This window comes from Anthonomus grandis, chromosome 3 (assembly GCF_022605725.1).
Source record: "Anthonomus grandis grandis chromosome 3, icAntGran1.3, whole genome shotgun sequence".
Taxonomy (NCBI): Eukaryota; Metazoa; Arthropoda; class Insecta; order Coleoptera; family Curculionidae; genus Anthonomus; species Anthonomus grandis.
The window spans coordinates 34,898,870-34,923,343 of NC_065548.1; the positions used below are offsets into that span (position 1 = coordinate 34,898,870).

General features: G+C 34.4%; 1 protein-coding gene and 1 long non-coding RNA gene across 13 annotated transcripts in view; one reads left to right on the forward strand and one right to left on the reverse strand.

Moving 5' to 3' along the window:
- Positions 1-24,474, reverse strand: part of LOC126734086 (centrosomal protein of 135 kDa-like) — a 437,952-nt gene that overhangs the window by 185,242 nt on the left and 228,236 nt on the right. The window contains exons 20-22 of one of the 12 annotated variants that reach the window (XM_050437608.1): positions 14,932-15,131; positions 14,536-14,873; positions 14,306-14,447 (exon numbers count right to left, since the gene is read on the reverse strand). The exons of 9 other annotated variants lie outside the window; for them this stretch is intronic. In XM_050437608.1, coding sequence (XP_050293565.1) covers positions 15,066-15,131 — 66 coding nt within the window. In that variant the 3' untranslated portion in view covers positions 14,306-14,447; positions 14,536-14,873; positions 14,932-15,065. Of the gene's footprint in view, positions 1-14,305; positions 14,874-14,931; positions 15,132-24,474 lie in introns of those variants that run through there. 2 more of the 12 variants (XM_050437606.1, XM_050437607.1) reach the window with 2 other exon arrangements.
- On the forward strand, positions 4,086-6,493 carry LOC126734089 (uncharacterized). The gene is made up of 3 exons (XR_007659954.1): positions 4,086-4,271; positions 4,935-5,035; positions 5,996-6,493. It is a non-coding gene; the product is annotated as an uncharacterized LOC126734089 (long non-coding RNA).

The following is a 24,474-nucleotide window of genomic DNA, read 5'->3' on the forward strand; positions in this document are numbered from 1 at the left end:
AAGTTTTAGTGACTTTATTGGTGAATAAGTATTCTTTATATATATTTTTTTTTGATTATTTTTTCACGAAGTAAAATAGTTATAGTTAAATCCCGTTGAAAAATGAGACACTCATGTATCAAGGATTACAAAGGATCATTAAACTCCCAACATATTTATTAGCAATTATTCTATTTTATTCCAGTAAGGAAATATTGCAAGGTTAGGTTTATGTTACTATAAGTACATTCACCTTAAAATAGTTTAGTAAGGATTATAATAAATGGAGTAATAACATTCCCAGGATATTGAGTACGATGACACCAGTTTATTGCTGAATTGTTAAAAAGTATATTGAAATCAACTGAATGTAAAAATATAATGATAATAAAAAGTTATTAAACCAAGTAATATGGGACTTTTATTTTACAGTCATATAAAAACTACTAATAATTTAATTCTCATATATTTTTTGTTATAAACTGATAGCAGCAGATGTCAGGATCTAATGATTACAATTTATTATTTTTCAGTAACCCTAGGCTTAAAATTAAAATTACAAAATCGATTGCTTTATCTGAAGTAGGTATAAAACTTTTAAACGCGTTACCGAAACTTTTGTCGTCTGAATTCGTAGGTCGGTTCAGCGCGAACCAATGAAGTCACTGTGCGCTACGGTCATATTAACGGTTTAGTGTGACCTGTGGCGCTTCAGTTTAAAGTAATAAGTAAGGCACTAAACACGTAGGTTCTGGAGGGTTAAATTTGAGACACGCACTGAGGTAAAAATGAGACACTGCAGGTGTAAATATGAGACATATAATTTTGTTATTTTTTAGCTGTCAAGTACAAAATCCAGTATGCCAAAGAAGTATATATACCAAAGCCAAAGAAATAAGGATGGAGACCTCGATAAAGCAGCAAATTTGGTGAGAACTCAAGATTTTTTTGTAAGAGGGTTTCAAGGGCGAAAACCAGTATTATCTGTAGAGGCCGAACAAGATTTATCTTTAAAGTTGTTAAAAATGGCCCAGTGAGGGGTTTGCATTAACTAAGCAAGAAGTTCAAGACGCCGTGCAGACATACGTGCAAGAGAATACCCTTCAAAATCCTTCAAAAATGAACGTCCCAGCGACGACTGGCTTAGGAATTTCTGCAGAAGAAATCGTCTTAAAAGCCAAAAAAAAAATGGAACAACTTGAAAAGTATTGACGTTTTGCTACTAGTCATCCATTCATTATTTATTCGTTTTACGACAAGGCTGAGAAATGCGCAAATGACCTAAATCTTACATCATCACATGTCTGGAATCTGGACGAAACTTCTTTTTCCATGGATCCAACTAGAATTAAGGGGGTCGCCACCAAAGGACAAAAAGTGCATAGGAATATTGAAGGATCAGGAAAGGAAAACGTGACTATAATGGCATGCATATCAGCTAGCGGATGTTCTTTACCTCCACTAATAATATATCAGGGCCAAAATCTATGGAGCTCTTGGAAAGGTACTAATGATCTAGATAATACCATATATGCGGTTTCAGAAAAGGTTGGATAACAACCGCTATTTTCAATAACTGGTTTACAAAGTTTTGCACAATTGTAAAAGATAGACCACTTTTGGTTCTCTTAGATGGACAGTTAACACATTTAGATAAGCACACCATAGAATTAGCCAGTAGAGAAAATATAACATTACCACAGCATAAAGAAACCAGCAGTCGCACTTCAATAAAAATACATTGGCTTGAATAAGCGAGTTCGGTGCATGTGTACTAACGCAGGAGCGGCATATTTGCTTATAGTAGGGATGCCGCTGACACTCGCTACGGTCGACGCAGCTTTTGCCTTGGCTAGAGCCGGACTTAAACATTTTTTTAGATATTATTATCTTGTAAAATAAAAATACCTACATAGTACAAATATTTATTTTTTAATATTAATAAAGTTCATACATTAACAAAATATTTAAACAAAAATAAACATCGCATTTCTACATCTAACAACGACGATATAGAAGAATACCTGCAGGAAGTTAATTAGGTATGTATCGTAAATTTAAGAGACCATTCTTTGAGTAATTTTAATCAAAATCACAAAAGTTTTTATAAAAAACGCTAAGCTTTGTAAAAACGCTATCAAAATAGTCACTAAGTACGGCGCTGAACTAGGCGATACACCTAGGAACACAGTTCGATAAACAGTGAGCTCGGCATCCGGAGAACATGGCTGCGGCATGGCTAAGGATGCTATTAGTTCGCTTACATTTTCGAGCGGAGTGCGACTGCTGGTTTCTTTATGCTGTGACATTACTAAAGCTACCCGCATATTCAACTGATTTACTACAACCGCTAGATCGCAGGTGCTTTGGGCCGGTAAAGCTAAGATGGAATGAAAAGTTGCTCGATTGGCAGCGTCAAAACCAGAGAAAGTTGACTAAAATTGAATTTGCAGATTTACTTTGGGAAGATGAAATTTCAAAAAAAGAACATTCTTTCTTCCTTTGAATCAAAAGGAATATTTCCGATTTCAAGGGAGAATATCCTATAGAGAGGCTAGATCCTCCGAAATTAAATAGATATACAATATTCCAGCAAGAAAATGAAGACCCTCTTGATATACAGAGCGATCAGTTGGCAATTAATGAAACCCAAAAAAATATTGTTAATGAACAAGTAGGTTCAGAATCTAGAAATGGTTGCAGCACAAGTTTGGTGTCAGCTGACGATGTAGTTTCTACGACATCTGCGAAACCAGAGGACAAAAAATCTTCTTTTAAATCCATTTTGTTGAGTAAAATTAACAAGACTCCCTCTATGGCGAATACGCAAAGCTAATTAAAAATATGGATCAAGAAAAAGGCAGAAAGAAAAAAAAAGATAGTTAAGAAGAATCAGAAAGCAAAGAAAATAAAAAACTTAGTAGTTCAGAATCCGATCAAGAAGAGGAGGTTCAATATGAGGACGAAAGCGATATTGAAAATATGACAACTGATTTGGTTGGAATAAGACTAATGAAGAAACATCTTCATTAGTCTTATTCCAAAGTGAGACAGCAGATATGCCATTATCACACCTTGTTGGATCTAAATCAGCGTCGGAAGAAATTATAACTGCTGGCGATTTCGTTTTGGTTAAATTTAAAACTAACAATAAGAATGTGCACTACATGGCTTTTGTAAAAGAGTTGCTACCCAATAATAAATTTTGTGTTTCCTATTTACGACGTAAGGGAAATAAATTTGTCCAGTAGTTCCGGAAATCAATAATGTGGTAAAGGAAGATATTGTTTTAAAACTACCACCCCCAGATCCGCTTGCAGGAACATCTAGAACGGCAGATATGTAGTCCTTTCGAATAGATAGGACAAATATTTAGTTCGTTAAATTTTCATTAGTAGTAAACCTGTTCCTCGATGTTATTAGGTTATTTCCTTTTTTTACTTATTTTTTATCTAAGAATATTTTTTAGTTTGGAGTCCTTTGCTCAAGTTTTGACTCAATATTAAGTTTATGGTTACTAGTTAATAAATATTTGGGTACGTATTTTTCTAGAAATAAATATTTTTGGATTTGTTTATTGTATAAATTTTTTAAAGATCGTGTCTTAATTATTCCCTGAGTGTCTTATTTTTGGTTTAGGTTTTGACTGCTTAAATTAATTATACTATTAATGGTGTGAATTTGACCACCGTCTCATATTCACGATTCACACTTTCACCATATTCATATTCACCATTCACATTCTCATATTCACCAGGGCTGTCTCATATTTGCACTTTTCCAAGGATAAATATGAAACAAAGCTTTAATTTTTTTTCCTCATAATAAAGATAATACTTGCTATGTTTTTATTTCTGCAATAGTTTTCTGATTATCACTTATATCTTATAAAAAAAAATTATTCCTATAAAGGAGCCTAAGACCTGGAAAATATGAAAGATTTAAAAAGTGTCTCATTTTTAGACCACTTAGCCTATTATTAAGCATTGCATCCTAATTATGCAAAATATCCTAACACATTTGTCGCATTCACAGGTGTTGTTCGCAGGTGTAATTTTAGGATACTGCATCAGTATTGTGCACTCGTGCTAATACTAATTATCCGACTGCCTTTGCGCTAATCAGGTCCCCTTATATATCCGGCCAATTGTGACTTATTCTAGTTAGCGAAGAAGGTGTCGCGTGCTTTCTTCCTCCTTATAGACATACGAAAGTATAGACTAAACTACTCATTCATAAACAGAATTTTAAACCGAGCAGTCATTGAAGTTTAGGAAATCTGTTTCAAAAAGGTTAGATTTTAGTTATTAATTATTAGTTTATATAACTTATGGATGCCGTTGTCAGCTGTATTCTAACTCGTAAGAATAAGAATTTTTGTTGTTCGATCTTAGAATCTTGTTGAATTGTTTGTGAATTTTCTGTACATAGCGGCTACACTTTTTTTTATTTATACATAATAGGTTGGCAAATAGAAGTCTACACATAGACATTATAAATCACAACACCGCTTCTCGCTTTCTTTTTTTCTTTCTTTGATAAGCGGCGCGGCGGATTCCGATTATCTGAATTGCTATTTTTGGTACAGCACAATCATCTGACTTATTTTGCTGTCTGATTGCATACTGCACTGTTGAGTCTCAAAGCGCTATTTTACTGTTTATACCCTTTCCGAAAAAGTTCAATTGATTAAATCGTTTTATAGAGGCAATTTGGCAATGCAGGGATTTATTCTCAGTAAATTTTGAAAATAGACCGATATCTTGTGCTAAAACTGGGTATGCACTATAATACTGTGAAGAGGATTTGGAAAAAATATGAATACAAATTTTTTAAATATTCCAAAATTCAGGAGGTGTTTCCTGAAGACCAGTGGCGAAGAATGGCAATTTGTGAAACCAAGATGGAGAAGGCAAATAAAAATGAAAATGTCTCACAAAATATTTTGTTTTCAGATGAGTCCTCTTTTCCATTGCATAGCAAACACAAGCCATCCATTGTTGGTTACTGCTCTCAGGAAAACGAGCACAGAAGTTTGCAGTTCCGTTCCTACTCAGTATGTATTACACCTGTATTTTTAACAACATGGCTATCTTACTCACAATCCGGTTAGAATAAAAGATTTTCTAACAAATACTTTTCCTAACCGCCTTTGTTAAATGTCAAGTTAAATGTATTTATTTTTTGTTTTAACTTGAATGTTTGTGGTGTTAAACGAATAGCTTTACCGGTAAATCATATCTCAACATTGTAATTTGTGTCTATGCATTTGTGTTTTTTATACTAAGGTTGCTTTCTAATTTTTAAATCTGATGATGCATTACGGCCAAATACGTGTAATCGTTTTTTAAGAGATAAACATAATTTGAGACCATTGACTTTGAGTCCCTACTGAATTAATGAATTAATACTGATTATACCGAATTATACTTATTCCAGTCAACTATCTTAATTGACTGGAATAAGTATAATTCATTCTTTATAAAACTACGTTTGAAGTACTGATCTAATACTTAATTACATAGTTTTAAATTTGCTTTTGTAAACCTATATTTTTTTAGATCAAATTAGATCAGAAATAAGCTACCTAAAAAATATTACCTAATTTATATTATTACGATTATCGAAAATCCTTTTTTTAAAACTAATTAAATGAGTACTCTGTAAAGTATCTGAAAGAAAAATAAAAACAAAATAGCTTAAAAATTAACTAGTTAAATTGAATTTATTAATATCATCAATAATTATTTGGTGAAAATGTTATAATAAATGAACCTCTCTTTTTAATGAGAAAAAAACTAATTATAAATTAAAATAAAAAGAAAAAATTATGACCTGCGTTATAAACAACACTTAACTGTGTATATTATGCAAGAGAAACAGCTTTTAACTACGCTACTAAAGAAAATAAATTAATGGTTATCACCCAAAATGTCCACAAAAATATTAAATAATCTTTCGAAGTAGACCTGTCAAAAACATAATAGATATCAGCTCAAAGCGCCCGCGTTTTCAGGGCGGATGATGCAAAGCAGACAGACAGTGACTGTCGGCACACGCGTTTGGCAAAATTCTCGGGTTCACTTTGACCGACGCAACGGTGCCCATCCCATTCACGGGTGCATTTTCCTCCATAAGGTTGCACATCTTCTCAAATATATTCAATCAACAGGTATAAGTGAAAAGTAAGCAAAATGTGTGGTAATAAAATATATGTCGGTAGAATTATAGTATTTACTTTGTTTTTATTAATTTAACGCATCTAGTTATAAGAAGTTTAAGAATTTTGAATGAGTAATGCATAAATCTCTTTTTTATGCAAACGTAGTCACAAGGCCGGCATTTTTGACCTGAGAGAAGAACACGACAAGTTTAGTTTAGTTTAGTTGGTACGGTCGAGGCGTTCGGAGAATGGGCTTGTGAATTCGTTCTGCTCATTACGGATTTGTTTATTAAATTTAATTTGTTCTTTCTTGTGAATTTATATAATAGAAATAAATCATAATATCTGAAAGTGAAAGTGAGTTTATTCCGACATATACTTTATCAACTTAAACGGAAATAAATTTGGCGTATTTATTTTACTAGTATTTTTTGCCGTACCTAATAGGTAAAAAACTAACACAGCAGTAACTAGCATTTTTAATACGTTTAAAAACCAGTTGATTATTATTATTGACTAGGCTATTTTGACACTACGGCTTGATAGTTTGAGAGTGGCTTAATGAACAGTTTCCAGGGATGTATATTGGCAGGCGTAGTGCAATTGAATGGCTCGCCCAGTCGCCAGACTTGTTGATGATCTTTTAACGTTTTTTCATTTTTAATAACAGGTTTTTTTGGACAAGTTACTGGACAAGGAGCAACGGGATTTTGCCTCTCTCCTCTTTTGAATAAGATTTTTATGAATGATTTGAAGAAAAGGATTGTCATTGGTAGATTTGGTGCTTTTCTCACTATATGTAGGAGACACACTTGGATTATATTTTTGTGGTGTGGAATAGCAATGATCTAGAATTGGCAGATTTCCTCATTTCTCTAAACAATCTTCACGCAAAATATCTCGTTCACCATTGAATAAAAAAAAGATAAAAGGTTGCCTGTTTTCTTATTATGCTTATTTTAAAAAATACCAAGAAACTTGAATTTGAATTTACTGCAAACCCACCACTACGGACAATATATGACAATACTCTTCGAACTCCCCATATTCCTACAAAGTTGCCTTTGTTAATCCCCTCTTTTATCGCCTTTTCAACTTCCTCCTTTCTATAAAAGCATTTCTCGCTGAGTTAAACCTAATTAAACATATCGCTTTTAATAATAGTTTTTCGCTTAATATTATTAATCGCCTTTTAAAAATGTTATAATAAATACAAACTCACCAACAACTTAATTTATCTCAATAATAAAAATGGCCACTTATAGATCAATATCCCATTTTGGTAATATTTATTTTCAGCTTGCCAAGTTTTTAAGTGTTCAAATATTAAAATTGCCTTCAAAACCACGAACAATTTAAAAAGGCAATTAGTGTGATACATAAGGCTGATTTCTTCAGTCAAAATCACAAGTATATTCAATATAAGCAAAACATTTTTTAATTTTCTCTTAAGTATTTGTTAAGAGAGTTCATAAGCTCAATGCAAATTAAGTCTTTGTACACTTTGGGTCTAACTACGTCGAAAAAGTGCCGTACGGTGTTTTGGTATACTTATAAAGTTGCTAAATCTAGTGGGCCGGTTGTATGTAGAAAGGAGAGTCTATTATTCAGATAGGCAGGCAAATTGGTTTTTACTAGACGGTATACAAAACAAGTGAAATGTAGGGTTTGACGATCTTGAATATTGAGCCAACCGAGCTCTGAAAGTTTATACCTGCAGTGGTTTCACGACCTATAAGATTATATATGAATCTAATACAAGAGTTTCGTACACGTTGCAGTCTTTGCCTGGAAACAAAGTTTAAGAAAGGCCCGTATACAAAATTGCAATAATTTAAATGTGACAATACCAGGCTGTCGGATAAAATTTTTTTGAGGTCAGTATGTAGCATGTCTTTGTTCCTATAGAAATTTCTGAGTGATATACAGGGTGTCCAAGATGAGGATCCTAAGTATGGGGATCTCGGTACCTGTTGGAGATACAGCTTCGGTTAAATTAGGAAAAAGTTGTGCACTTTGAAGCGTATTCACATGCCGTTGAGAAACTTCAAAAATTTCCATGGCCTGCTGAGATATTTGGAAAAAACGGAAATTTGCCAATATCGATTTTATTTTTTCCTGGCTTTATTTTAAAAGATATCAAAAAACTATTGACACTTTCTCATTGACACTTTTGAAGTAGTACGTGATGGCGCTTTTAATTTTTATATCCGACGTTTCGTTTCCGAGAAACCACCATCAACTTTATTTTTTTATATGGCGCGAAAAGAAAGTACACCCTGTACCTGATTCCATTTTTTATTACAAATTCAACGATGTATAACACGTCACATTTTTTTTGTTACTTAAAAGAAAAAATACAATTTTTCTTTTTTTTTAAAACATATTATTAAGTAGGCTTTAGAAACAAATGCTTTGACACTTTGACGTAAATACCTTTTACCCTGTCACATATTTTTTATTAAATATTAATTGCCGTTGTTGTTACCGTGATTGTCGAGGTGTTGTTTGTTGAGTAATTATTGTTATTATTATTTACTGTTGTCGTTATTATTGCTAAAATTGTGTTATTATCTTCAAATATGCCTGGTGGTCATTATAGTCATGAAGAGAAGTTTGACATGCTGTCGTGCTACATTTTGTGCTACAAAAATACTGTAAATACAGCAGCAATGTATCTTAATACATTTCCAGATAGAAAGCAACCATGTAAATCCATTTTCTTAGAGTTGGCTCGAAATTTAAAAGAACATGGTTCGTTTAAAAAGCCTGTTTTATCTCGAAAAAAGGAATCTCTTGAAGAAACTCAAAATAATGTTTTACAAGCAGTTATTGAAAACCCCGAGATATCAACCAGGCAAATTGAAAAAAATTTAGGAGTGGCCAAATCTACAGCTCAGTTTATTTTACGTAAAAACAGATATCACCCCTACAAATTTAGAATTTGCCAAGGACTTACACCTGGGGATTTCGAACGACGTCGGCATTTTTGTGAGTGGTATACACGTGCCTGTGAAGAGGATTTTAATTTTCCATCAAAAATAATATGGTCCGACGAAAGTATGGTCACTAATAATGGTATCTTTAACCGCCGCAATAGTCATTACTGGGTCCAACAAAATCCGCGTGTTAAGAAAATATCTAGACATCAACAACGTTTTGGGTTTAATATGTGGTGTGGAATTTTAGGAACCAAAATACTAGGTCCATTTATTTACCATTATTCATTAACAGCAGAACGATATCTTAATTTATTGCAAAATGATTTAGAAGACTGCTTAGATGATTTACCTCTGGCACAAGTTAATAGCTGATGGTTTCAACAAGACGGGGCTCCTGCACATAATTCTGGGCAAGTTCGACAGTACCTTTCGCAGCGTTTTCCTGAAAAGTGGATTGGAACCTCCAGAAGTGTCTTGGCCAGCGCGATCCCCGGACTTAACCCTTTTGGACTTCTTCCTTTGGGGATTTATTAAAAACCGAGTCTATCAACATTCTTTTGGAACTGAGCAGGAGCTACGAGAATGTGTGATGGCCGCTTTTTAAAGTATTACGCCAGAGATATTGCGTGATGTTTTAACTGCTACTGTAAGAAGATCATACTTATGTCTAGAAAATAATGGAAACCTGTTTGAACACCTGTTTTAAATTAAATTTATAAAATGCGTAAATTTATTTGCTTTTTTCGTTATTTTTAAAATGTATTCATTATTTGTTGCATATCGTTAGAAAAATCATAAAACATTTGTCTATTACTGGTTACATTTTTTTATTTATAAGTAGTACAATGTACAATGCAAATCAATGCTTCATTTAGCTTCATCTCTCTAAATAGATATTATATAGAAGAAAAATGTGACAGACTCGGTAACAGGTATTTACATACGTCAAAGCATTTGTTTCCAAAGCTTGCTTAAAAAATATGCTAAAAAAATAGAAAATTTGCATTTTTCCTCTCAACTAATCAGATACAGGGTGTACTTTCTTTTCGCGCCATATAAAAAAATAAAGTTGATGATGGTTTCTCGAAAACGAAACGTCGGATATAAAATTTAAAAGCGCCATCACGTACTACATCAAAAGTATCAATGAGAAAGTGTCAATAGTTTTTTGATATCTTTTAAAATAAAGCCAGGAAAAAATAAAATGAGATTCAAATTTAAGTTTACGGTCTAGAATCAAACCAAGACTTTTGCATTCATCAACAGGTTGCAAAACTTCTTGGTCGATTTTAACCTGGAGGTTTTTAGAGGTCCATTCACTATTTGGACTAAATAAAATTACAAAATATTTCGAAGCATTTAAAGTTAACCCGTTATCCTTTGAATATATAAGCACTTGTTGGAGACAGCTGTTGAGTTCACTAATAATACCGTTAGCATTTACTTTTGAAAAACTGGCATAAAGCTGAATATAATCAGCATACTACATGCGGTCGTAATAATAGTATCCATGTCACATGAATACCGAGTGACACAGAAAAAAGGAAACACACACATGGGTATTAACCATGTTATTCTTCAAGATAAACAATTGAAATTTGGTATATCGATGAAATTGTTATAAGAGCATCTTCTGATATATATAGTTATTTTCTGTCACTTCTTGTTCAACCGGAATTGAGACTAAATTTCTTATTTGAAATGGGACACTGGGTATATTATTACTTATTTCGATAGAAAATATTATTCTGAGAACAATGATACTGCATTTGCTACTTTTTGTTCTATACTTATAGAAAAAATCAACCATTTAAATTTTCAATTAGGGTGCCATGAATGTGTTGAAAAATTTAATTTGTAATCAAGTAATCATGGAAAAATAATCTTCATTGTATTTTAATACATGAATCTTTTACACGCGTATTTAAAATATCCAAACTAGTAATTTTGGCAATTACTTTATTATTTTAAACAGCACGTTATCGGGAACAACCAGTTTTGAGATACGGTTTTTTTTCCAATAATTAGGTATGAGAATGTTTTAAATCAGTTAATAAATAAGCCTATAAGAAGAACTATTACTAACTATGGTCTTATAAATAAACACATTTAATTAATAAAAATAGCATAGAAGGATTTGATTTCTTGAATAGGAGGCGTTTTGACGCCTTCTTCAATTATTTTTCAAATGACATAATACTTGACATCTTGTCCAGTGCAATTAATAATTGTTATTCAAAAAAATTTGCCGCATTTTTTTAAAAAAAAATTAGTGTTTACTAATATCAAAAATGTTTACCAATGAATTATTTAAAATAAGAAAGTTAGTGTCACTTCCGGTTAAACAGGAAGTGACATAAAACAACAGAATATGTCAAAATATTCTATTATAACTATTCTATCGATATACCAAATTTCATTTGTTTATCTCGAAAAGTAAAAAATTTATTAGCCGTTCCCTTTTTCCTGTGTCATCCAGTATACAGTATGCTTTCATTTCAAAACAATCCACCCTTAATAACTTTCTTAAAAAAAAAAAAAAAAAAAAACACGTCAAATTAGATATACAGGGGGGCGTTTAATTATGCATTTACTAAGGTTCTGTCAATCACCTCCTCACCTCCTCACCTCCAGCTAACCTCACTTTAATATGTCAAATGGGAACCCCCATCGTATAATACATCATAGTAAGGACCGTAAAATATTCAACGGTACCAAAAAAAATGAAATCAGTAAATGTGTAAGCAAATAGTTCGCAAAAATGTCTAGAAATAATGAATATTTTATTTACGACAAACTTTGGTATGTCAAATGGCTACCCCATGGTGTGATACATTATTTTAAAGGGCATTCATTATGCTATCAATGGTTGTAAAAAAATAAAATTGATTTACCAAGAAGCAATTAAAGTGTAAATCGGTAGGGTAGAAAAACAAATTTAATTAGTTTAACAAATTTATTTTATTAAATGTTCAAAATGCGCGCCGTTATTAGCAAGATAATAAAAAAGCCTATTTTCAAACTCCTTACGAACATTGGCAAGGGTCTGCCCGCTAATTTCTCTGCATTCTTGAAATATTCTATTTTTTAAATTCTCAATACTCTTAGGTGGGGTTTTATAAACTTTGCTTTTTAAGTAGCCCTAAAGAAAAAAGTCTAGTGGGGTTAGGTCCGGAGACCGCGCAGGCCATTCGATTGCACCACGTCTCCCAATCCACTTTTCTCGAAAATTTTCATCAAGCCACTCTCGAACTACCAAAGTGTAGTGCGCGGGAGCTCCATCCTGCTGAAAATGTATATTATTTTCATTCAATAATATAGCACCATGCTGATCTACTTGATTTTCCATAGATTGGATGATGGAAGGGTATATTGCATTTTCTAAAAGGTTTAAATAAATTTCGCCAGTTAAATTTTCTTCGAAAAAAATGGCCCAATTATTTCATTCCCATAAATTCCTGCCCAAACATTAATTTTTTAGGGGATATTGGGTATGGCCTTCCAAAAAAACATGCGGATTTTCATTATCCCAGTATCTACAGTTATGTCTGTGCACCAGGCCATTTAAAAAAAAGGTCGATTCGTCACTGAAGCAAATGTTCTTCAATAAATAGGGATCGTCGTCAATTCGCTGGCACATCACTTCACAAAATTGAATTCTCCTATCAAAATCATCTTCTCCGAGTTCATGAAAAATATGAATTTTATAAGGAAAGAACTTATTTTTTTTTTAACTTTATGTACGGAACCAGTGGAAATATTTGTTAGTTTTGCGGCCTTTGGTATAGACAAAGTTGGATCAATAGCAAATTGTCCTAGTACTTCAACTTGGCATGCTTTATCGACAACTCTATTTTCATATTTTTTCTTATTGCAAATCGATCCCGTCTCTTCAAATTTTCGTATCAATTCTAATACGTATTTTTACGTACACATTCTTTACTTAAAAAAATAAATAATTTGCTTGAACTAAATTTACTGTTTGTTACCACACATTTTAACTTCTAAATTGCTTGTATTTTTTTTTGATGATCTATTATAAAAAATGTAAGAATTTCAAAATGATGTAGGTACCACACTAAAAGTATTCATTTAAAATACCAAAGTTTGGCGTAAATAAAATATTCATTATTTCTAGACATTTTCGCTAACTATTTGCTTACATATTTACCGATTTCATTTTTTTTGGTACCGTTGAATAGAGAATTTTACTGCTTATGATGTATCACACGATGGGGGTACTCATTTGACATATTAAAGTGAGGTAAGCTGGAGGTAAGGAGGTGATTGACAGAACTTCGGTAAATGCATAATTAAACGTCCCCCTGTATATCTAATTTCACGTGTTTTTTTTTTTTTTTTTTAATATAATATAATAATTATGTTCTATTAATATTTCTTTTAAAATTAAGTAGATTTATCTAATGACGCCATTTTTTAATAACATTTATTTAGGTTTACTTCCGCCATGTTGGTTTTTACGAATTGAATTAAAGCCATATGCAATTTTAAGAAAAACAGACTTGAATTATCATTGAGTTTGTGATATTTCTAATTTATTGATGTACATAACATAAATGGAAGCCAAAATTGAGCGAAAAAATTGCCAATTTTTTAGATCTTTAATATTCCGAAGAAGCACCAAAAACGAGATGTGAATATGCATTTATAATATCAGTAAAATTCATTGCGAAAGAATTTATTCGGCAGTTTTTTAATGTTCTTATTCTGCTTTTATAAAATTGTTTTATTTATCTTTTACTTTTTCTACATAAAATGGGTTAATTTTATGCGTTAAGATACTTATTTTTTATTTTTTAATATTTTAATTGTATTATTGTCTAAACCATTATTGTGTTTTGAAATATTTTAATTTTTCTTTTTTTAAGTATTGGTATATTTATATATTTAAATTTATTTTCTCTTCGTTTGCTTTGTTATTAAATTATGTTTATTGATATTATGTAATTCTCGATTGTAATCGGTTAACTAAAAGTATGTTCGGTTAACTAAACAGCTCTGCTGAGATTCGCCGAGTTAAAAATAAAGGCCTTTTATTATCATTAGTATTATTATTATTATTATTAATCTGTATAAGCGTAATAAAATAATCTCAGCCGAATACAAATTGTGTTGATTACAATATTTATAATTCATATATAATCATTCATTATATAATATTTATATAGCCTTATAAATTAGTAATAAAACAATAATAAAATAATTTTTTAAATGCTTTATTATGCACTGGAATCGATTTTATAATCTCATATAAAACTAATAAATGAGTTTGATTACATAAAAATATAGGGACAAAGGACTGATTATTGCCAATCTGACTCCTATGAACATGTGATTGGGATCTGGAAAGAGATTTAAGTGAACAATATAGTTCATTATTTGAAGAGTGATTAGTCATTGACGAGACATTTTGACTAGTTATTACCGTACTTCCATTCTCCCCATCTAAATGACCTGCGTTTGGCCGGATCGATTGCTTCACATTAGATTGACCTGGACTTGATTGATTTAAATTTTCTTGGGAAAAATCTTCCTCCAGTGCAGCAGTGTTAAAAGGAGCACGACATGTAGGGACTTGCCTGACCGATTGGATTGTAAATATTTTCAAGCGAAGGTTGGCAAGCGTTTTTCGCTGGTATTTTCTACTTTAACTATCATTCAACACAATCAGATCATAAGAAATTTTAAGATCATTCCGCTGGTTTTGAAGAGTTGCTTGTCTTGAACATAAGTTATTTTTCAAGGTTTCCGCATCATAAGACAATATCCTGGAAATACGAGATTGGAAAGTTTTTTCATTTCAAAAAGATAATTTAATTTTTTAACTTTTGAGTCCAAATTATGCAGATTCAAGTGTAAAATATTACGTTCAACTGCGTAAAGCTTAGCTCCACATAAGCATAACTCACTAACTGGATTCAAAGGGGAAGAGAAAGGCATTTGTAGAGTACCTTCACATTTCATGTGTAAAGCGTTTCGCAACTCAGCACGTTTCTGATAAGCAAAGACACCAGTAATCGGCAAACCTAAAATTATTAACTCATATTTCAGTTCTTCACCGTCTCATATGTTAATTCCATATTTTATCAATGAAAGAAAAAAATCAAAATAGCACTCCACCAAAAAAAAATTGTATCATTTGTGTCCTATCAACTGAAAAAAAAACCCAAAGACCCAACTACATGGAAAAACAAACAGAAAAAAAAAACTAGGTAGGGAAACCGTTAGATTTTCCATTTAATTTGGAAAAAAAAGTTACTTTTACAAAATTTTAATTTAAGGACCTGTTTCTAAAATACGCCAGTTAAAATGCTGGAAAAACTTGACAAAAAAAGAAAATTAAGCTTGAATCTTAAAATAAACCTGTCAAATCAAGTAATGACTTAAGATCACTTTTGATCATCTTTTATATTCAACTTTTTTACAAATCCAAGCCCAATTACCTTTTTTTTATTGTAAATTTTTAAGCCTTTTTTAAGCAAGAGTAAATAATTTAGCAAGAGTAACTTTTTCTCCAAATTAAATGAAGAATCTAACAGTTGATTTCTTCCTCAGGTAAAAAAGGACCTCCGTATGTTACGCCACTGGCAATTTTTTTAAAAATTAGCTTGATCAGTAATTGACAATTCACTACAATAACCTGCATGCGAAATTTAATTTAAATTGAGCTGGTAGTTTAATAGTTATGATAAATAAACAAATAATTATTCTTAACTTTAACACCTGTATCTTTGTTATTAAACAATTCTGAAAAATTTTTTTTAATGAAAGTCTATTTTTTTCAATTCTCTATCACGTATTAATCTTAGTGACGTTTAAACTAGACCACTCTGTATTACATTCACAATGTAAGAAGATTAGACTAATTACTAATTACATAAAAATCCATAATAAAACACAATAAAATAAATAAAGAGGTGAATTTTTTAGTATACACCCTGTAAGAATATCTAAATATACACCATGTACAGTCACACATTTTTTTCCTTCAATAGTTTTCAACAGTATAGACCCTGTAAGAATATCTAAATATACACCATGTACAGTACAAAGTTTAGTCCGTGGATACCAATTTTGAACGTTTAGGTCTTGTCTGTAAAAAGCCTTACAGGAATTCTTTAAAAAGATCACAAATTATCAGGTGTACTTAAGTCTGGTTAGTCGGGAGGATAAAGTTTATATGCGATAGGACAAGTTCTTGGGGTATCAGGCTTCACAGAACCATAATGTATTTACAAGGTCGCGGTGTGGGGTTGGGGAAGTGATCTGGGCTCTAATCGGCGTAAGGTTGAACGGTTCCTAGCACACCTCTCGGGTAGTTTGTTGGACCTGCACGGAGGCCATTTTCTTTTGACTGGCAACTCCATAGTCATCAAACTACCAATACTACAGGATACTCTCGTCGATGATCGGCCGCAGTATGCAGGCCTAGCCTGCATCCTACACGCGGTAACCCTGTTGAAACTAAATCCTGTGGCTCTAGAATGGACGTCGATAAGCTCCCCGGCAATAACACTTGGGATTATCGGACTAGAGTCACACCTTTCGTCCGCTATTCTTGGGAGAACCTCGGCTATCTCTTCTTTCTGCTTACTATCTGCCGCCTTTGGCCTACTGATCTTCTTTCTTTGTATTCATCTTTGGAATTCCCTCTAGAATACTAGACGACCTTCCAGAGTATCCAGCCTTACCCAAGTAAGCGGCTCTGCTTGAGTGGACCACTATTTCCGATATACTCGTGGGAGCAACAAACCAAAAAACTCTCCCTCCCCCCCCGTTCCTCCACCACTATGGCGGGCTCTGAAACATTAGAGCTCACCATTCAGCTCACCATTCTGGTGAACAACTGCTACCATTCGTGGACTCGGTAACTGAGGCCATACTGCGGACTTCGTCCGGCAGTGAGGCACAGTCACTGCAATTCTTTCCACCGCAGCTGATCAGGAACCACATCCTGATAACGGTCCCGAACTAGGAAAGTATAGCCTTTTCCCTTGGGAGGGGGTCACGCTGGCAATAGTGGATTCCTCCACGCTTCGTCTACGCCGGGCCATCTTACGGATTCCGAGCATCAGGCATAAGTCTGACAAGGACACCCTAAGGCTTCTAGAGCTTCAAAAAGCTGGTCTCCCGTGCTCCCAGTGAAAAGTGTGGGAGCGCGACGAAGAGGCTAACAACCTCAGGCTGGTGGTATCGGAAGGATGAGGGATCGGCCAAGACGATAAGGGAGAGACAGGACTCGCTATTTAATAGCATCAGTTATTGAGAGCAAGAAGGGTGGCTCTCTTCTTGCTTGACACTGCAGCGTCCGAGGGGCCAGGGCTATCCGTAGACGATGGCCCTTCCAGCTCTAAGAACTAAGCGTGCTGGCAGTCAGCCAGCCACACAACTTACATTACGCCCTTAACATTTCTGCTTTCATTCTTTTCCATCGAAATTGAGTCACCTTCCCCGGCCGTCACTGCGGTGGTCAAATACTGTGAAGACTTAAGTCTCCCGCTACTCATGGGCTGCGATTCTAATTCGCGGCTCAGAAAGCCGCAGCTCAGAACCCTGTTTGGTGAGCTGTATAGAGGCCATGCTCTCGCAACGTCATGTATCTCCCCAGCTTAACAGCGAGATTGTTTAAACGTTGGTGGCTAGAGGCTGTCCACAGGGAGCAGCATTGTCCTCAACCTTGTGGTGCCTCGTAAACAGCCTGATAAATCTTAAACAACGCTGGCCTATACACACAGGCCTACGCTGATGATCTGGTAATCCTTTGCCCAAGGAAAGAGGCCGCCTCAATGCGGGGCCCAATGATGAGAGCCCTGCGTATGGTGGAGATATGGTACCTCTCGGGGGGTCTCAGGATTTACCCCAAAAAAGCAGAGCTCCTACTATTCACGAGGAGACATAATTTTGGCACGTCCCCAGTTATATCTCTAGGTGGCGTGCAGCTGCATTACTCCAGGACAGTTCGATTTCTGGGAATCAAGTTAGATTCCAAACTCGGAGACCCGAGAATCAAGAAGGTCACCTGCGCGCTATGGGCCTGCAGGCGGGGTTTTGGAAATACCTGGCGGTCTGTCTCCTAAGATCTTCCTCTGGATCTATTCGCGCATTGTGAGACCCCTTCTCACATACGGGGCTATCGTTTGGTGGCCATGTGCGGAAAAAGCGAAAATTCGACTGGGCAAAGTCCAACGTCTTGCATGTCTCAGCTCTCAGCATAACGGGATCCATGCAAACGGCGCGAACTAGGGCGCTTGAGACTCTGCTGAGCCTTCCGCCTCTGGATCTCGTTGTGCAATTCGAGGCAATGCGCACAGGCGTGACCGGTCACGACAAAATCTGATCACGGGGCGTACTAGAATTTCCTCTCCTTCTGATGGGCAGTGACTACATGGCTCCAGTGACAGTGAACTGCAAGGGATTCGTAACGCACATTTCAGGCAGAGAGGAGTGGCAGCATTCCAAAAGGCCTGCATTGCTAAACAGGGGGACCATCTGATACACAGATGGCTCCTGAATGAATAACAAAGCTGGATCAGGGCTTTGTGGTGGGATCCCACATACCAGTAGGGCATACTCGCTGAGGGAACACGCGACTGTCTTCCAGGCCAAATTATTCGCTCTATTAAACTGCGGACAGAAAATCCTAAGCTGCGGACACCGCAATATAGTCGTATCAATATGCTCGGACATCAGAGCTGCCATTAAGGCTAAACGGCCGTAAAGGTAAGCTCCAAGTTTGTACTAGAGTGCATAAAAGTCCTGGAAAAAACCTTGACACGTTTAGGGCGTCCAATTCCTTCCAGAAAAAAAGTTTTTAATGTATATTATTTGGCTTTACCAATTAAGGATGGCAGATAGAGGTATACGAAGTTTAAATTGCCTCTTGCTAGCCCACGAGAGCGGTATGGCTAAACTCAACAGAATATCTATACAGGGTGTCCCGGAAAATATGGGAAATCTCTAGAATTCAGGTAGAAAATAAAAAAATAATATGGAACTTCCCTATAAAAAAATTTCTTAAATTCCCTTCCAACGAAGAATACGAGCCCTCAAAGACACCGCTTGAAATATTTATTTCTTTTATAACTTTTGTGAAGTATTTGGTATAATTCAATAAAAATTTGACGTGATCAACACTACTAAGGACCTCTTAAAACGCTGTCATTAAAACACATTTACCTTTTTAATTTTATCAAGGGCGGACTAGGTTGTAAAGATTCTAAAATAATGAATATGGATAGCTTGAAACTTAAACTAAAGAAAAGGCACTCTTGTTCATTATTGATTACCGTTTTGGAAAAAAAATTTTAGGAATCACTGTTTTATTTTAATTAAAAAGGACCATGATATGTTACAGCAAAGCGATAGTTATTAAAACAACAGAGAAGTTCCATTTAAAGTTGTTTAATGTGCAAAAGTACATGGTTTTAAAAAAACAGTGTGGTTCTCGGAAAGGCACCTTAACGAATTTATTTAAAAAAATGTAAACCTGTGTTTTTGTTGAAACGAAAAAAGAGTAATAAATAAAGAAGCTAATAATTCGAAACAATTAATTAAAAACTTAAGTAGGTACAACTTGGGCTCCGTTTTTAGAAAAACGTTACTCAGGTGGTTCCTTACAGCAACGCTGAAATGAGGTGGAGAGCTCCATCAAGCATAAAATACTTGTTTTGGAGGATCGAAAGTGGCAAATACTTTATTAAATCCAGAAGATTGTTTTGAAGGAACTGTAAATAAAGTTCTCCATTCAATCGTGGCGGTAATACGAATGGCCCAATCAAAAAATTGCCAATGATTCCTGCCCAGATATTAATTGATTGGAACTCATGTTGATGATGAGAAACAACAGCGGCATGAGGATTTTCATCAGCCCATACATGCGAGTTATGTAAATTCACAACACCATTTTTGGTAAAAAGAATAATTCTAATGAAGTTTGGAGTAATTCGCTGCCGACCTAATAGCCAGTTCGCGAAATGTATTCTACGAGAAAAATATCTCCAGGAGCTAGTTCATGCACTTTTTGTAGATGATATGGATATAACAGCTGTTCTTGAGGTATTTTATGTACACTGTGTCCCATTTTGGATGAAACTGCAGGGTATCTCTGTCATTTTTTAAGATAGAGCTTTGCGGTTTTCGCGACCCTGTATCACTTTTTTGTAAAACTTTTAAAGCCACAAACAGAAATATTCTAACTACTTTTGTTCCTGAAATACAGGGTGAAAACGAAAATGTTTACTTTTGGAGATGTTATTATTTCTCAGGCCCTGTATAAAATAGAATAAAAATGAAAACTGCTTGTAATAGATATTTTTACATAAAAGTCAGTGGCGTATTTAATTTTTTTTTCTAATGCACTGTTTTTAAGATTGGGCACAAACTTGGTATTTTTTAAATGGAACACCCTGTATATTTTAACGTCAAATTTTTGCATTTTTTTTTCTGAATACATTGATGTATCACAACCTATTCTTTAGTAAATTTTAGCTTCAAAAATCAGAAAAATCCATATTTATTTTTGTTTTTAATAGTAGGCCATGAATTCTTACACACATGCATTTAATTATTACTTTTTTAAAACGCCATGTGATTTAAACCTGTTTATTTAACTATATTTTAAACATTAACTTAAAATATTAATATAAACATAAAAATGTTAAAAACAAAAAAAATATATCGGACCAGGTTTAACATTAAAAACTAATTAGTAATTACAAGAATCAAATTAGAAAATTAATTACAAAAACCAAAAAAAAAAACAACAAATATAAATTTAATAAAACTGTTCAAACTGCTGTCCATTTTGTCTTATACAAAAACCACATACAGTCTGTATTCGTCTTAAGGCATTTAAAATTATAAAGGGTTGCCTTTGTAAGTTTATGAATGCTTCTTCAGTTGTCGCTCGGAGTTCATTTATATTATTATGCCGATTTGCATAAATTTTATTTTTTAAGTACGACCATACAAAAAAGTCCAAAACACTTAAGTCCGGTGACCTTGGGGGCCATCTGATTGGCCCGTGTGTGCCAATCCAACGTCTATCAAAATGGGCACTTAAATATTCTCTAACTACCCTTGAATTATGAGCGGGCGCTCCATCTTGCTGGAAATATATTTGATGTCGCTGGGCTAAAGGTATGTCCTCCAGCAACTCTGGCAAATTATTTTGCAATATATTTAGATATCGTTAAGCTACCCTCAAAAATTGTATATACAATTTTAGTGCCCAATACAAAACAGGAAACACTAAAACCAAATCGGCCTTGTTGCTGTCGTTCAAAAGTAATATGTTGGTTTTTTTGATACCAATGTCTGGTATTTTGCCTATTAAATATGCCACTACTGCTTATATGGGATTCGTCAGACCATATTACCTTTTTTACAAAATCCGGATCTTCATTAGTTTTGGTTAAAAACCAATTAGAAAATTCCAGTCGTTTAAACGGATCGTCAGGATGCAATTCTTGAATAATATTTATCTTATACGGTTTAAATTTATGCTTTTTTAAAATTTTTTGCACTTTTTTTTGGAAACTCCTATCTCTTCCTCTATCTTTCTACAGGAAATTTGGGGTCTTGCTTCCACACACGCTAAAACATTAATTTCGCCAGCTTCATCACCATGGGGTTGCCTAGGTTTTGAATAGCAGCCATAATTTAAAAGATTAGATTTTAATCGGAATACCGTAGCCCGAGATGGCTGACGTCTTTCTGGAAACTTAATAAGATCTTTTTTATTTTTTGAATTTTGTAACAAAATAAAATAAGCTAGAGCTTTACCTATTTAAATATAATTGCTGCGCCGCTTCGACATTTTCGTTAGAAAGGTTTAAACATTTTATAATATCATACTTTTCAAAATTTTGGAATTCCATATTTTCACCGTCAGCCATCATTATTGATATGTATTGAGTCTGTTTGTGACTTAGTTTCCATGAATACAATAAACAAAACATTTTTTTATGCATGTGTCAAAGAATTCATGGCCTACTATTAAAAACAAAAATAAATATGGATTTTTCTGATTTTTGAAGCTAAAATTTACTAAAGAATAGGTTGTGATACATCAATGTATTCAGAAAAAAAATGCAAAAATTTGACGTTAAAATATACAGGGTGTTCCATTTAAAAAATACCAAGTTTGTGCCCAATCTTAAAAACAGTGCATTAGAAAAAAAAATTAAATACGCCACTGACTTTTATGTAAAAATATCTATTATAAGCAGTTTTCATTTTTATTCTATCTTATACAGGGGCTGAGAAATAATAACATCTCCAAAAGTGAACATTTTCGTTTTCACCCTGTATTTCAGGAACAAAAGTAGTTAGAATATTTCTGTTTGTGGCTTTAAAAGTTTTACAAAAAAGTGATACAGGGTCGCGAAAACCGCAAAGCTCTATCTTAAAAAATGACAGAGATACCCTGCAGTCTCATCCAAAATGGGACACAGTGTACATTTGTTTTTGGTGTATTAAGCTGAGCGTGTAATTTTCGAGTGCTCGTTGAAGGAGTATCAGCTACAGCATCCAAAATATTTTCCCCCAATTGTACCGTACGGACTGTTCTTCTCTGACTAGTATCAGTATTTTTTTCCCCAAAACTTCCTAAAATTACAATAAAGAAAGTCAATATCACCTTAATAAGTGAAGTCGCCTACTAGATTCCCTTAGACCTCAACCTTTTTGCTTCCAATGCATTGCAACATGCAAAATTATACACAAGATACAACTGCATACTGAACAAACGTGAATTCCATATTTCGTTTTAATTCAAATTAAATTTACCAAGAAATCCAAAAATCAATAAATTATTATCGAAATAAATGATCAATGTATTAACAACGTAAAAGATGGCAAGTTTTGAAAGATAAGCATTTATTTATTGTGTACCATAGAAACTTTTGCAAGGATGGCAAGTTTAGAAAAACAAAACATGCCGATAAAAAGATGCAAAAATATGTACGTTTACAAATTTTTCAGGTTGTTTTTTTTAAGATCAATACTGCATTTTTAAAAAGATGTACATAACGTAAAATGAAACTTCTCTGTCGTTTGCATAACTGTCGCTTCGCTGAAAAAAGAACATATGCATATACATTCTTTTTAATTAAAATAAAAATGATTACTTAATTTTTCTTTTTTTTCCAAAACGGTTCATTTTATCGAGAATGAACAAGAGTGCTTTTTCTTTAGTTCAAAGTTTCTTTTTTTCTTAGGTTCAAGCTATCCATATTTCTTATGTCAGAGTCTTTATCATACAGAGTATTAAACATTTAGGCATTATAATATATAACCTGTGGATTCGTGACGCATTGCAAGCAGAAATGAGTGGCATTCCAACAGACCTGCATTGCTTAATAGGGAGACCATCTGGTACACAGATGACTAAGAATGAATAATAGGGCTGGATCAGGGCAGAATCTGTGGTGGGATCCCACTTACCAGTAGGGTATACTCGCTGGGGGAGCACGTCACTGTCTTCCAGGCCAAAGTATTCGCTGTATTAAAATACGGACAGACAGTCGTATCCAATATGTTGGGACAGCAGAGCTGCCATTAAGGCTATCACGGCCGCAAAGGTAAGCTCCAAGCTTACTAGAGTGCATAAAAGTCCTGAAAAAACCGGTGCAGGTTGGCTAGGGTCCAGCTCGTCTGGATACCTGCCCACGCAGGCCATGCGGGTAATGAGGAAGCGGACTCTTTTGCCAGACTAGGATCTGCGAATGTACCGATAGGGCCGGAACCCATAATTGGTATCGCCAAATGCGTAGCGCGGTCGCGTCAATGAAGGGTCTGCTAGGCAAGTGGACCCACCGAAGATAGACTGAGTCCTCTAGTATGAGACACGCCAAAGCGCACATAGGTGGGCCCCCTGCCTGTCTCAACACAAATCTACTATGCCTAAAAAGACGCGAAATTCGGCTAGTGACAGGTCTTTTAACCGGACACTGGCACTTAAGAAGCCATCTCCACACCATCGGTATTGCAGACAACCCGAAATGCCGGTGGTGCTGTGAGGAGGATAAAACCGTTGACCATTTGGTCGGGGAGTGCCCAGCACTCACGCGCGTTAGGTTCAAATACTTGGGTATCACCTTTAGTGCACCGAGTCCTTCAGACCAAAGAGCCTTATGGGATTTTCTAAGGCCGTAGGGCTCTGGTAACCCTCAGTGGGGCATGACGGGTCCATCAGGAGACCTATATGCACAACTGCCTTGGCAGCCCACTGTTTCGACAATTTTAACGCTTCTGCGTTTGTTTCTCTTAGATCTATTGAACTTTTTCGTTTTAATGGGAAATGACAAGTGTTATATTTTAAGATATATTTCTCAAGTTTTTATTAGCCTTAGTATTTATATTTTGTCT